At 43.2% G+C, this 14919-nt stretch overlaps 1 protein-coding gene across 1 annotated transcript in view; it reads right to left on the bottom strand.

Annotated features, from left to right (window-relative positions):
- Positions 1-14919, bottom strand: part of LOC126148472 (uncharacterized) — a 222676-nt gene that overhangs the window by 69734 nt on the left and 138023 nt on the right. The window contains exon 4 of the mRNA XM_049915759.1: positions 14439-14599. Coding sequence (XP_049771716.1) covers positions 14439-14599 — 161 coding nt within the window. The remainder of the gene's footprint in view (positions 1-14438; positions 14600-14919) is intronic.

A 14919-nucleotide genomic window follows, 5' to 3' on the forward strand; every position in this document is an offset into this window, starting at 1 on the left:
TGGAAGGTAAATCTGGTACACAATTAACAAATATTATCCTCTCGTGTGGAAATTAAAATGTGTTCTTTCAACTCTTTATTCGTTATTTCTCTTCCGCATGTCCTTACAAATGTTTCCATAAAGTCTGTGTCCCATGATCACTCGTTTTTTAATGGGGATCCGCTCAAGTTTAATTATATAACCACTCTGTATTCAATCATGGAAGTAAAGTGCACGTGGTAGAATTTGTGAGCAAAGAAACCAAGTGATGTAATGAATTCGCGAAGCCCAATTATATGAAAAATCCCATATGAGCGTAAACCAGTATGCTAAGCAAAACCATCCTTTATCGTTAGGAACAAACATCGAATTAGAACAGTTGACATCCCCTCCAAACATCATGGCAAGAAAGCAAACACAAATAAATTTAAAAGCTGTTGAGAAATAATCTTGCGAGTGAGAGTATATGTTTGTAAATCACTCGAATTTACAGATGGTTAACCCAGTGATGGATGTCAATCACCACGTGTTCTGATGATACAACTGAGAACTAGAACAAAGGGACAAAATTATGCATCAATTCAAATGAAAAATGCAACGCGAAAAGAGTAGGAAATGAGTACTCCCTGCTTCGAATATGCGAGTGGTTATAAGATAAGGATAAGAACTCTCAGTCGTGTTTTCACTGTCCATTGCGAGCACAGAATATCGTCGATGAAACCGAAATTATATTATGTGGTTCCGTGAGTAGGTGGATAGCGAGAATGTGGATAGATGTCAGATTGCGATTAGACGGGCTTGGAGTTCAATCCCCGGTTGGTCCTATGACTATATCTGTCACATCGCTTTCACATCTATATCTGCATGACTACTCTGCAATTCACACTTAAGTGCGAGGCAGAGGGTTGATTCAACCAATTCAGACCATTTCTCTAGTGTTTGTGCCCCATAGGTTGTGTTGTTTAGCATAGCCCTGGATGCTATAGTCTGATCTCTGATGACCCACAGAGAAGGGGAGCACGCCGTATGATCACTCAAATTAATTTAAAGGAAATGATAATCTTGTGCAAACGGATACGTCTTACTAAAATGACAATTAATAGGAGTGATCCAATCAGGCATGAAAATATAGGTACCACGCAACGCACATAGACATATTAATGAAAGAAGGGATCATCTACCTATAATGGAAACAAGTGTTCATTATAACAATCAGGTTTATTATCATAAACATCAATATATGAGTTCGTTAGTTAGTTACATGTTAAAAAGATCATTCCTACGATCCTTTTAACGAAATGACGTATTGTGACAACGAAGTTAAAACGCCAAACTCCTGGAAGTGGTACCTAAATGACACCCATGGGTGAACACTACATATTATTCTAACTGTATATAGTCTGTTATTACAAAGCAACGTAAAACAATAACCACATTGAGTATATAGTATTCCGAACTGCGTTTAGGACAAAACCTGCCATGTAACACATTCCACTCTGGAACAACGCTCGGGGAAAACGGACACTCAAATCTTCCTGTGTGAGCTCCGACTTCCCTCATTTTATTACGATGTTCACTTCCCCCTGAGTGGGTGGCGTCCCCAAATTTTTTTATACTCGGAGGAGAAAGTTGATCATTAAAATGTTGTAAAAATATTTCGCCGCAACGGAAAACGCCTTTGTTTTAACGATTGCCACCCCATCTCGTGTATCACATCCACGGCACCCTCTCTCCCAATTTCGTGATAATACAAAACGAGCTGCCCTTCTTTGTATGTTGTCGATGGCCTTCATCAATCCTGTCTGATAAGGATCCCATACCACACAGCAATACTTTAGCAGATGCCCGACAAGAAGTGTAGACAGTTTCTTTAGTAGACCTATTGCATCTTCTAAGTGTTCTGTCAATAAAAAGCAGATTTTGTTTGCTTTCACCACAACATTAGCTATACGATAGTTCCATTTTTAATTGTTCGTACTTGTAATCTATTGGTATTTAGTTCAGTTGAAAGCTTTTAGACATGCGGGATTTATCGTGTACCCGGAATTTAATGGATTCCTTTTATACTCGTGTGGACGCCCTCACACTTTTCGTTAGAGTCAACTGCTACATTTCGCACCATTCAGGTGTCTCGTCTGTATCATTTTGCAGTTGGTTTTGATCTACTGTTGACTTTACAAGATGGTAAATGACAGCATCGTCTACAAACAATCTAAGAGGTCTGCTCAGATTATCTCCTAAAATGTTTATACGAATCGGGAACAGCAGAGGGCCTCTGACACTTCCTTGGAGAGCGCCAGATATTATTTCTGTTTTACTCGATAACTTTTTAGCAGTTATTACGAACTGCGACCTTTATGACAGGAAATCACAAGTCTAGCCGCACAACTGAGGCGACACACTGTAGGCAAGCAATGTCATTAGAAGCCACTTGAGAGGAACGCTGTCAAAAGCCGCCTGGAAATCTAAAAATATGGAATAAATTTATGATCCTCGTGAGAACAAACAGCTAGTTGTGTTTCACAGGAACTACGTTTTCTGAATCCGTGCAGACTATGTGCCAATAGACCATGTTCTTCGTGGTAAATTCATAATGTTAGAACTCAGTATATATTCCAAAATCTTACTGCAAAAACGACAGTGATATGCGCCTACAATTGAGCGTATTACTCCCAGTTTCTTTCTTGAGTATTGGTGTGACTTGCGCAACTTTCCACGCTTTAGGTACTGATCTTTCGTCGAGCGAGCTGTTGTATATGATTGTATACATGGTTGGTGTATTAATCTTTCACGTCTGACCACGATTATTTAATGTGAAAGATGCCAAGCTGTAGTGTGGTTCGTAGCCCACGCCAAGCTGTAAGTTCCCCCAGTATGCGTAGTTACCAAAATACTAACCTTCGGGATGAGGACTGATTTGGACCTTGTTTCGAAAGCGAAATCCTCAGCTGCCTTGAACTCAGACAGTCGCCGCATTCTCAGTAACGTTCAATGTTCCTCAGAGTGAGATTACAAGAATTTGCCAATAGTTTTTAGACACAGAAAATATTCAACGTACGTCGGAATAAGGTCGACAAAAAGTAACCACTCCACAATAGTAATGATATCTAAGCTTAACAGCACGGTTAAGTTCGGTAATGCACGCGAGATAATTGGCTGCAGAGCAGACAGCTGCTTCTGAGTTTTCCGATAAACTGTGTATCAAAGGGTGTAGGCCGGACGTCCGGTAGGCTGTGTCTCGCCCACAGCTGTGCGGAGATCCTCCTTTTACTGTACAGTCAGTAACATCGACGTGGACCGCGAACAAATGGTTGAACGCGATCTTCACAGGTGAACTTTAGTTAACTCATCGAATCTTGTCTTACAACCGTCTGAAGAAAAAGTGTTAGGAGCATCTCGAAATTTTCCCACTGTATCATACAAGCAGTCCAGTTTGTTGGTGGTAGGGTCATGTGTGTGAATGATAGAATGCAGTGTGACAGTAGAGCCCTCTGAGCTGCAAGGGAAGTCGCGCACCTGAGTTCACCTGGCTCTCTGAGAAAAGACTCTGTCGACAAAGACAGACATTTTACAGCGAGACAGTAGCAACAAACTGGTCTGTCGCTGAGATAAATGTGTTCGTCACCTGGGTGATTATGTTCAAATGGTTCAAATGGCTCTGAGCACTATGGGACTTAACATCTGAGGTCATCAGTCCCCTAGAACTTAGAACTACTTAAACCTAACTAACCTAAGGACATCACACACATCCACGCCCGAGGCAGGATTCGAACCTGCGACCGTAACGGTCGCGCGGGTCCAGACTGAAGCGCATAGAACCGCTCGGTCACGACGGAGGGCTGGTGATCATGTTGAGAAATAAAGAAGAATAAAGATGCAGAATTTTAATAACGTTTGTTTTAAGGGTTTTCACATAAGGAATTCGGAGGCACTACTTTCCAACACGCCCTCGTATGTAAGGAGTAGTCTAATGAAAACGATACAAAGGGATAAAAATAAGTAAACAGTGTTTCCGATTGCCTGCGGAACCATGATTGTACCCAGGGGGGCACCTCTTCGTCCGAAGCAAACTGACGGCCAAGAACGTCTTTCCTCGTGGCTCCAAATAATGGAAATCGCATTGGGAGAGATAGGGACTGTATGGAAGGTGCCTAAGGGCTTCTCGATGGAACTTTTGAAGCCTAGTCGAAACAACATGGACGACATGTGGCTGGGGATTACACTGCAACAGAATGATGACGCTCGTCAGTATTCTTGGGCGTTTAGACACTATAAATTTTTGCAGAGTGTCCACCTAACACCTTGCGTTAATTGTGGCGGCATGTTCCAGAAAGTTAACGAGCAGCGGGTCTTGCAGTCAAAGAAAAAGGTCATCATGACTTTCCCGGAGCTGGCGTGCACTGCTTTGGAATGAATCCATGTGTTTCCATTTTTTGCTCTGACGCTTGATCTCCGACTCAAAATGATGACACCACGTTTCGTCTCCAGCAACGATATTTACGATATTACTGTGTCTCTGTTATTCCGAATTACTATGCAATGTTCCTTTGCACATGCATGGTTTGAGGCACATGGTTGACGACATATGGAACTTTGCGTCTAGCTTTAGTCGTGCTCGGATAGCCTAATGGTAGATCGCTCCTGATAAGCCGGAAATCCGGGTTCGATTCCCGGTCCGGCGCAAATTTTCTTTGTCGTCATCCCATTATACATCTGATGGTTGTACAAATTTGCAATTCTTAATACATTTAATGGAAATGATATTAATCATCGTGATACCATTCCAGGTGCTGCAGTGACGTCGACAACCTGTTTCACTTCCGCTTCTCCGTCAGGCTATGGGAAACCTATTACATACGGATTTTCCGGAATTTCAGATGCTCTGCCATGACGACGTAAGCGTTACCGTGCTGCTACCCAAAAAGAACCGAATGTCTTCCACCTTGTGCCGTCTGACGACAGCACCCACCGCAGCAATGACCGAAGAGGTAATGACACGATGATGCTGTCCTGGCCGACTGCTGCCTTTCAATTACACGCGACATTCACGAAATCGTTTATTCCAAGCAATCATACGCACACGTGACATACTGTGTTCACCATACACAGCAGAAACTCGGGCATGAATTTCATTACTGCCACTGCTTCCGCAGTCAGAAACCGCACTACACCTCGCTGTTCCTCTTTCCCGGCCTCCTTAGTGAAGTCGGATTCACACACGACTCCCTAACCTCACGTCGAGCGCGTCTAACAGACAAATGGCGCAGAGATGAGCCATCGCGCTTTTCCTTTCTCTCCTACACACACACACCTACCTACCTGCGTTACCACTCGTTATACAGTCTGTCTCATTTTCATCTGACTGGCGCTGCAATATCAGCAGCTCGTGGTCTTGTGGTTAGCTTTGCTGACTTGGGGCCCCAGATTCGATTCCCGGTCGGAGCGGGCATATACTCCGCTCGCGACTGGATGTGTGTGTGTGTGTGTGTGTGTGTGTGTGTGTGTGTGTGTGTGTGTGTGTCTTCGTCACCATCTACACGCAAGTCACAGCCACAGGTGGCTGAACTCCCCAGAAGGGACTCACGGCAAACAATGGCCATATCCACATTTCATATACAGGGGGTTCCAAAAAGAAACACATACTTTACGAATTGGTTCCTATCTTCAAAACAAGAAAACAGTCTAGAAAACAAGTCTCCAAAGCGCGTACCTTAAGAGATATGAGCAGTTGTTCTTCTTCGATACTATGAAACACAGCTCTTCAATTGCAGGCTCTTTGCTTCTCATATCAAAACAAGAAAAACAGTCTAGTAAACACGGGCTCTAAAATACATACCTTAAGAACTATGAGCACTTTTTAAGTAGAAGAGATGTGTTTCACACAAATGCAGATGAACAACTGCTCAAAGCTCTTAAAGTATGCATTCTGGTCTCCATGTTTACTAGACATTTTTTTCTTATTTTGGTCAATACTTTCTCTTTCCAAAATATGGAAAGCAAAGACCTTGCCGCAGAAGAGATCTGTTTCATACTATCGAAGATGAACAAGTGTTCTTACCTCTTAAAAGGTGTGCATTTTAGACCCTCTGTTTCCTTGACAGTTTTTACTTATTTTTGTATAAGCAGCCTGTTCCTAACGTTTTTTGGGACACCCTGTATGTAGGGTATTAAGGCTATAAGTGCAGATATTTTTCTTGGTGACTGAGGACAGTTTACTAAACAATATTACATCAGTATTTACTTCATTTGCAGACTAATAATTACAGCTATTAGGAGTAGTATGTTTTTAGGTTAGTAAGTACCTCCAAGTACATGTGACAAGAGCAAGTCATTAATGCTTATTTTCCCCTAGGCAGCTGGTCAAGTGACGAAGTGTAGGCAAGTGGATGCAAAACGCTCACTCTATAATGACAGATGAAGTCCACTTACCGTCGCAGTTACGACCGTGGAGAAAACATCTGGTAGTAAATTACGTGACGTGTTTGTGAGAAGACTATTAGACGCAGAGATAAAACAACCAAGACACTGATGTTTGTATGCATTAAGGCTCCACATCTAAAAATATCTGCACTTACATGATCGTCACGCTATACAGGGTGAGTCACCTAACGTTACCGCTGGATATATTTCATAAACCACATCAAATACTGACGAACCGATTCCACAGACCGAACGTGAGGAGAGGGGCTAGTGTAATTGTTTAATACAAACCATACAAAAATGCACGGAAGTATGTTTTTTAACACAAACCTAATTTTTTCAATGGAATTTTTTAGTTTTGTTAGCACATCTGAACATATAAACAAATACGTAATCAGTGCCGTTTGTAGCATTGTAAAATGTTAATTTACATATTGTCGTCCATATTGTAACCTAAAGTTGACGCTTGAAACCTCCGACATTCAGTTGCTTGTTGTAACAAACACGGGCCACGGTCGGCGAGCAGCAACTGCAGGGACATGTTTACGATGACGACCGTGTTTACGAGTGTGGCTGTAGTGCACTGTTGTGGTTTGGTCTAGCTGTCGCAGTGTCCGCATGTAGCGCTTGCTGCTATTGTTATTCCGTATTCGTCTCCGCACGCAGACCAACTGTAGTACACCGTGTTACCAGACGTCTGTGATAGTGTAGTGTTGCAGGAACTGTGACCATGGTGTATTCGAACTCTGAAAAGGTGGAGATGATACTCATCTATGGCGAGTGTCCACGAAATGCAGCTGAAGCCTGCAGGGTGCATGCAGAACGGTACCCGGACAGAGAGCATCCAACGTGCCGCACATTGCAAAACATCTACCGCCAACTGTATGCAACAGGTATGGTCGTAGCACGCAAACGGATCCGCAACAAGCCCGTCACAGGAGAAGCGGGTGCAGTTGGTGTGTTAGCTGCTGTTGCCATGAACCCACACATGAGAACACGGGACATTGCGAGAGCCGGTGGACTGAGTCAAAGTAGTGTCGTGAGCATACTGCATCGTCACCGCTTTCACCCGTTTCATGTGTCGCTACATCAGCAATTACATGGTGATGACTTTAATCACCGAGTGCAATTCTGTCAATGGGCATTAACAGAGAATGCGTTGCAGTTCTACCTGTTTTCCGATGAAGCGGGTTTCACAAACCACGGGCAGTGAATCTACGGAACATGCATTACTGGTCCGTGGACAATCCTCGCTGGCTCAGACAGGTAGAGCGACAGCGACCGTGGACTGTAAATGTATGGTGTGGAATCATTGGCGACCACCTCAGTGGTCCTCACTTCATTGCAGGGGCCCAAACAGCTGCAACATACATCGCGTTTCTACAGAATGATCTGCCAATGTTGCTCGAAAATGTCCCACTGGAAACGCGTCGACGTATGTGGTATCAGCATGATGGTGCACCTGCACATTCCGCAATTAACTCTAGGCTGACCCTTGACAGGATGTTCGACGGGCGTTTCATAGGACGTGGAGGACGCATAAATTGGCCAGCCCGTTCTCCTGATCTTACACCTCTGGACTTCTGTCTGTGGGGTACGTTAAAGGAGAATGTGTACCCTGATGTGCCTACAACCCAAGAGGATATGAAACAACGTATTGTGGCAGCCTGCGGCGACATTACACCAGATGTACTTCCGCGTGTACGACATTCATTTCGCCAGAGATTGCTATTGTGTGCAGCAAATGATGGCCACCACATTGAACATCTATTGGCCTGACATGTTGGGACACACTCTATTCCACTCCGTAATTGAAAACGGAAACCACGTGTGTACGTGTACCTCACCCCTCATGGTAATGTACATGTGCGTCAGTGAAAAAGACCAATAAAAAGGTGTTAGCATGTGGACGTAATGTGCTGTTCCAGTCTCTTCTGTACCTAAGGTCCATCACCGTTCCCTTTGGATCCCTACGTAATTCGGTGCTCTCCGATACACACGATCGAACAGCGGAGGAATGGTACTCAAGCGTCAACTTTAGGTTACAATATCTCCGGATGTAATTAACATTTTACAGTGCAACAAACGGCACTGATTACGTATTTGTTTATATGTTCAGATGTGCTAGCAAAACTAACGGGGTTCCATTTTAAAAAAACGTAGGTTTGTGTTAAAAAACATACTTCCGTGCATGTTTCATGGTTTGTATTAACCAATTACACTAGCCCCTCTCCTCACGTTCTGTCTGTGGAATCTATTCGTCAGTATTTGATGTGGTTTACGAAATATATCCAGCGGTAATGTTAGGTGACTCACCCTGTATACAGGGTGTTACAAAAAGGTATGGCCAAACTTTCAGGAAACATTCCTCACACACAAATAAAGAAAAGATGTTATGTGGACATGTGTTCGGAAACGCTTAATTTCCATGTTAGAGCTCATTTTAGTTTCGTCAGTATGTGCTGTACTTTCTCGATTCACCGCCAGTTGGCCCAATTGAAGGAAGGTAATGTTGACTTCGGTGCTTGTGTTGACATGCGACTCATTGCTCTACAGTACTAGCATCAAGCACATCAGTACGTAGCATCAACAGGTTAGTGTTCATCACGAACGTGGTTTTGCAGTCAGAGCAATGTTTACAAATGCGGAGTTGGCAGATGCCCATTTGATGTATGGATTAGCACGTGGCAACAGCCGTGGCGCGTTACATTTGTATTGAGACAGATTTCCAGAACGAAGGTGTCCCGACAGGAAGACGTTCGAAGCAATTTATCGGCGTCTTAGGGAGCACGGAACATTCCAGCCTATGACTCGCGACTGGGGAAAACCTAGAACGACGAGGACACCTGCAATGGACGAGGCAATTCTTCGTGCAGTTGACGATAACCCTAATGCCAGCGTCAGAGAAGATGCTGCTGTACAAGGAAACGTTGACCACGTCACTGCTTGGAGAGTGCTACGGGAGAACCAGTTGTTTCCGTACCATGCACAGCGTGTGCAGGCACTATCAGCAGCTGATTGGCCTCCACGGGTACACTTCTGCGAATGGTTCATCCAACAATGTGTCAATCATCATTTCAGTGCAAATGTTCTCTTTACGGATGAGGCTTCATTCCAACGCGATCAAATTGCAAATTTTCACAATCAACATGTGTGGGCTGACGAGAATCCGCACGCAATTGTGCAATCACGTCATCAACACAGATTTTCTGTGAACGTTTGGGCAGGCATTGTTGGTGATGTCTTGATTGGGCCCCATGTTCTTCCACCTACGCTCAATGGAGCACGTTATCATGATTTAATACGGGATACTCTACCTGTGCTGCTAGAACATGTGCCTTTACAAGTACGACACAACATGTGGTTCATGCACGATGGAGCTCCTGCACATTTCTGTCGAAGTGTTCGTACACTTCTCAACAACAGATTCGGTGACCGATGGATTGGTAGAGGCGGACCAATTCCATGGCCTCCACGCTCTCCTGACCTCAACCCTCTTGACTTTCATTTATGAGGGCATTTGAAAGCTCTTCTCTACGCAACCCCGGTACCAAATGTAGAGACTCTTCGTGCTCGTATTGTGGACGGCTGTGATACAATACGCCATTCTCCAGGGCTGCCTCAGCGCATCAGGTATTCCATGTGACGGAGGGTGGATGCATGTATCCTCGCTAACGGAGGACATTTTGAACATTTGCTGGAACAAAGTGTTTGCAGTCACGCTGGTACGTTCTGTTGCTGTGTGTTTCCATTCCATGATTAATGTGATTTGAAGAGAAGTAATAAAATGAGCTCTAACATGGAAAGTAAGCGTTTCCGGACACATGTCCACATAACATATTTTCTTTCTTTGTGTGTGAGGAATGTTTCCTGAAAGTTTGGCCGAACCTTTTTGTAACACCCTGTATATCAGCAGCTCGTGGTGTGGTTAGCGTTGCTGACTTGGGGCCCCAGGTTCTATTCATGGTCGCAGCGGGGATATTCTCCGCTCGCGACTGCATGTGTGTGCGTCTTCGTCACCATCGACGCGCAAGTCAGCCACAGGTGGCTGAACTCCCCAGAAGGGACTCACGACAAACAAAGCCATATCTACATTTCGAATACAGGGGGTTCCAAAAAGAAATACTGAGACACTTTACGAATTGGTTCCTTTCTCCAAAAGAAGGAAAAAAGTCTAGAAAACAAGGGCTCCAAAGCGCGTATCTTAAGACATATGAGCACCTGTTCTTCGTCGACATTATGAAACACAGCTCTTCTGCTGCAAGCTCTTTGCTTTTCATATTTTGGGCGGAGGTAGTATGGACCAAAACAAGAAAAAAATTCCAGTAAACATGAGCTCTAAAATGCATACCTTAACAGCTATGAGGACTTGTTAAGCATAAGAGATGTGTTTCACTCTAGCGCAGATGAACAACTGTTCATAGCCCTTAAAGTATGCATTTAAGACTCTACCTTGCAATAGAAGAGGTTTCATACTATCGAAATGCTCGTGCCTCGTAAGGTATGTATTTTAGACCCCCTGCTTCCGCCGGCCGAGGTGGCCGAGCGGTTCTAGGCGCTACAGTCTGGAACCGCGCGACCGCTACGGTCGCAGGTTCGAATCCTGCCTCGGGCATGGATGTGTGTGATGTCCTTTAGTTAGTTAGGTTTAAGTAGTTCTAAGTTCTAGTGGACTGATGACCTCAGAAGTTAAGTCCCATAGTGCTCAGAGCCATTTTTGAACCCCCTGTTTCCTTGACAGTTTTTACTTATTTCTGTATAAGGAACCTGTCCCTAACGTTTTTGGGACATCCTGTATGCAAGGTATTAAGACCTTTTTTGGAACAACCTGTATGCAGGGTATGAAGGCTGTAAGTACAGATATTTTTCTTGGTGACTGAGGACAGTTTACTAAAGAATATTACATCAGTATTTACTTCATTTACAGACTAATAATTATAGACATTAGGAGTAGTATGTTTTTATGTTGGTTAGTACCGCCAAGTAATGTACATGTGACAAGAGCAAGCCATTAATGCTTTTTTCCCCTGGGGTGCTGGTCAGGTGACGAAATGTGTTGATGATGGGACTGATGATCTCGGAAGTTAAGTCCCATAGTGCTCAGAGCCATTTGTACCATTCTGAATGATGACGCCCGTCAACTTTTCTGGGCGTTTGGACTCTATGAATTTTTATGAAATGTAGACTCTTGGACGCAAAACGCTCAGTCTATACTAACAGATGTAGCCACTTACTGACGCAGTTACGACCGTGGAGATAACATCTGGTAGTAAATTATATGTCGTGTTTGTGAGAAGACTGTTAGACGCAGAGACAAAATAACCAACACACTTATGTTTGTATATATTAAGGTGCCACATCTAAAAATATCTGCACTTATGTAACTGTTGCGCTATATATACAGCTCAATTGGGCTGTTCGTAGACGACGCGTTATTTACAGGACTGCAACAATGCCAGACGACTGTAAGGGGCTTTAGGAAGAACCGCAGAGGCCCGAAACACGTGTTCGACCGAACCTTAAAGTATGACAAATCAGTCCCAGGTTCTTACCGAATTGAATTAATAGAAGAGGTAGAGAAGATCCAACGAAGAGTGGCGCGTTTCGTTACGGGTTCGTTTGGTCGGTACGAGAGCGTTACACAGATGCACAACAAACTCTAGTGGCAGGCGACACAAGAGGGGCGTTGTGTATCACTGGAAGGTTTGCTGTAGAAAATCCGCTATTATAAGTTACAGGAAGAGTCGGGCTACACATATTTCCTCGCACAGACTTCTTGTGAAATGACCACACAGAGAAATTTAGAGAAAATAGCTTTCATATAGAAGTTTACCTGCAATCATATTCACCACCCACCGTTCGTGAATGCAACAAGGTAATGACACCAGAAGTATCTTCCGCGATGTTCCGTGACGTGGATTCTTGAGCACAGATGTGGAAAGGACTTTCACCTATGTTTCCTTTTTAATACGTGTTCATATTTTCAAGATCGTTGTAACTCCATGTTTCAGATGCAGTTGTATGCCAAATGTGTTGTCATTAAGTTTTACCCTGTTACGTACCCTCCCACTAACTTGTTGCTCTCATTTCTTAGTTCTACGTGAAAACCCTTAAAGCTTTTTAATTTAAAAAAAAAACGTTATTAACGCTACAGTCGCAGGTTCGAATCCTGCCTCGTACATGGATGTGTGTGATGTTCTTAGGTTAGTTAGGTTTAAGTAGTACTAAGTTCTAGGGGACTGATGACCTCAGCTGTTAAGTCCCATAGTGCTCAGAGCCATCTGAACCATTTTATTCTTCATATTTACTTATTTACAGACTTCTGCCGCTGTTTTAGGGCTCCGAATTGTAGCGTGTAACATGGCGGTGTGGAACGCAACTATATCGGCTCTTGAGAAACAGCGTTCTGTACTGTAGTTTCGAATGCGAACAGTTCGTCACAAATGGAGCATCCTCTCCTTCTGCATGACGTGCAGAACCTTGACTCTAATAGTGATGAAGCGGTGCAAGCAGAGGTAAGATTGGGGCTCCGTCAACGAAGTCAAACAGTCTACGGTGACGATATCAACAAAATGGTTTCTCGTCATGAGCAACGCGTTCGTTGCCAGCGTGTCTATGTCGAGGAATAAATATGTAGCCTTGAAGAATAAAGATGTAGAATGTTAATGTAGTTTGTTTTAGTCAAAAAACTCTAAGTGTTTCAATATAAAAAAAATCGGAGCCATTACTTTTCAGCATGCCCTCGTATGTTTCAGTATGCACTTAATTTTTTTAATGTACTATTTTTTATTCCTGAAACAATAATAGCGCAAACTGACTGTATTTTCTAAACACTTGTTTTCTTTATACGAAAAAACATTTATCAGCTGGGTTTTCAAAATGTAAAATAATGTGTAAAGCTGTATTTCATTTTCGTTCCAGAATTACGTTATTTCTTTTTTTCTGTGCAGGATAAAGAAGGGAAATATAATTCAGTGCAGTGTAATGTGCAGTGTAATGCGACTGTAATGTGAATTTTGGACAGTAACAAATTTCTAAAACTGTTGTGACTCCACGTGTACCAACAATTTTGTTTTGCATTTCGGGACTGAAATGTATAATTTTGGTTTGGCATTTACTATTTCACCTGATTTTACGGTTCGTCTCTTATTTCAGATGTTTGATGAGTCAAAATGAATGTTTATTCATATATTCCACAGATAAACACGCAGTGAAGTCAAAAAGTTTTAGTTATTTCCTCAAAAATAAAATGACGCAGTTCATATTTTGTTTGTTTACATGTACCAGGTAGTCATAATTAAAGTGCAGCTGCTCACAGACGCCCAGTGTGGGCTGTAATTTTCGTATGGCAGCAAAATTTGCTCGATATTCAAATGCGTTAATGCGGCTCCTATTTACGCTGCATAAAGTTAATTCCAATTTTGCCCATCGAGCTCAAATCTGGTGCTGTGGATGAAAGAAAGACGTACAGAAATGTTTACATATATAATGGTTTAAGAACATGACGTGGGTATAAAAGCCCAAAAGGAGTGAGAAAGACATAACGTTGATGGTATTATTAACCACCACTTACACAATTTGTTCAGTGTGAGCACCGAAGACGTCGAAGAGATGCTGAACAGCCCCAGATTTGCACCTGGTGGCCAAAACTGGAACTAATTTTTTTCCCTTGTGAACAAATTAGCATATCTACCAAGTTCCACTGCCATGGGATAATTACAGCCAACACTGGACCTCCGTGAGTAGCTGCACTTGAATTATATCCACCTGGTACATGTCTGCAGTCAGGTACACATTAAAATCCCGTTGCCACAGTACCTCAGCACCACTTGAGGTTTCCAATACAAAATGGCGCAGCCAGCTGATCCCAGTTTCCAAGTCGTGGTGCCGATATCTTCACTGGTAAGCCCCTTTATTTTGTTCTTCTCTTAATCTGTTTTTCTTTTCCACTATCATCCACGCACAACATTCATAAATGCAACAGCTGATGTGTGGCCGTTAGTAATACGTGACAAGAACGAACTGGACAGGGTACTAACCATGCTGAAGTGTACGAAGTCGAGCCGCAGCTGACTGACGTTGGGTACCACCTTCTTGATGGTGATCGTACACGTGGAAGAAGACGACGACAGGCCTGGGAAGTGCGGGTTCACGAAGTACGTCACGTTGTTGAAAATCTCCTGGCCGCAAGTCGCCGTGACTGCAACACAAGCAATTACACTGCTCTCCAACTGCTGAGGAACAATCACATACTGAGTTACAGTTTTTAGGTATTGGGAAACATGATATCAAAACACAAAACAAAAGTTTATGAAATACACTCTAAGACAAAAAAAAGACAGAAATCTATAGATGTGACGTACATGTGCAGACAAATAAATGTTTACAGTTTCAGAAAAAAATGCTTGGAATCTCTCTGACTGGGGTAGAATCGTCTTCAGCGATGAGTCCTGTTTCGAACTGAGCCCCAATGACCATCGAACAGGTGTCTAGAGACTTCTGACACAGCCGTGGGATACC

Source organism: Schistocerca cancellata, chromosome 2 (genome assembly GCF_023864275.1).
Source record: "Schistocerca cancellata isolate TAMUIC-IGC-003103 chromosome 2, iqSchCanc2.1, whole genome shotgun sequence".
NCBI classification, from domain to species: Eukaryota; Metazoa; Arthropoda; class Insecta; order Orthoptera; family Acrididae; genus Schistocerca; species Schistocerca cancellata.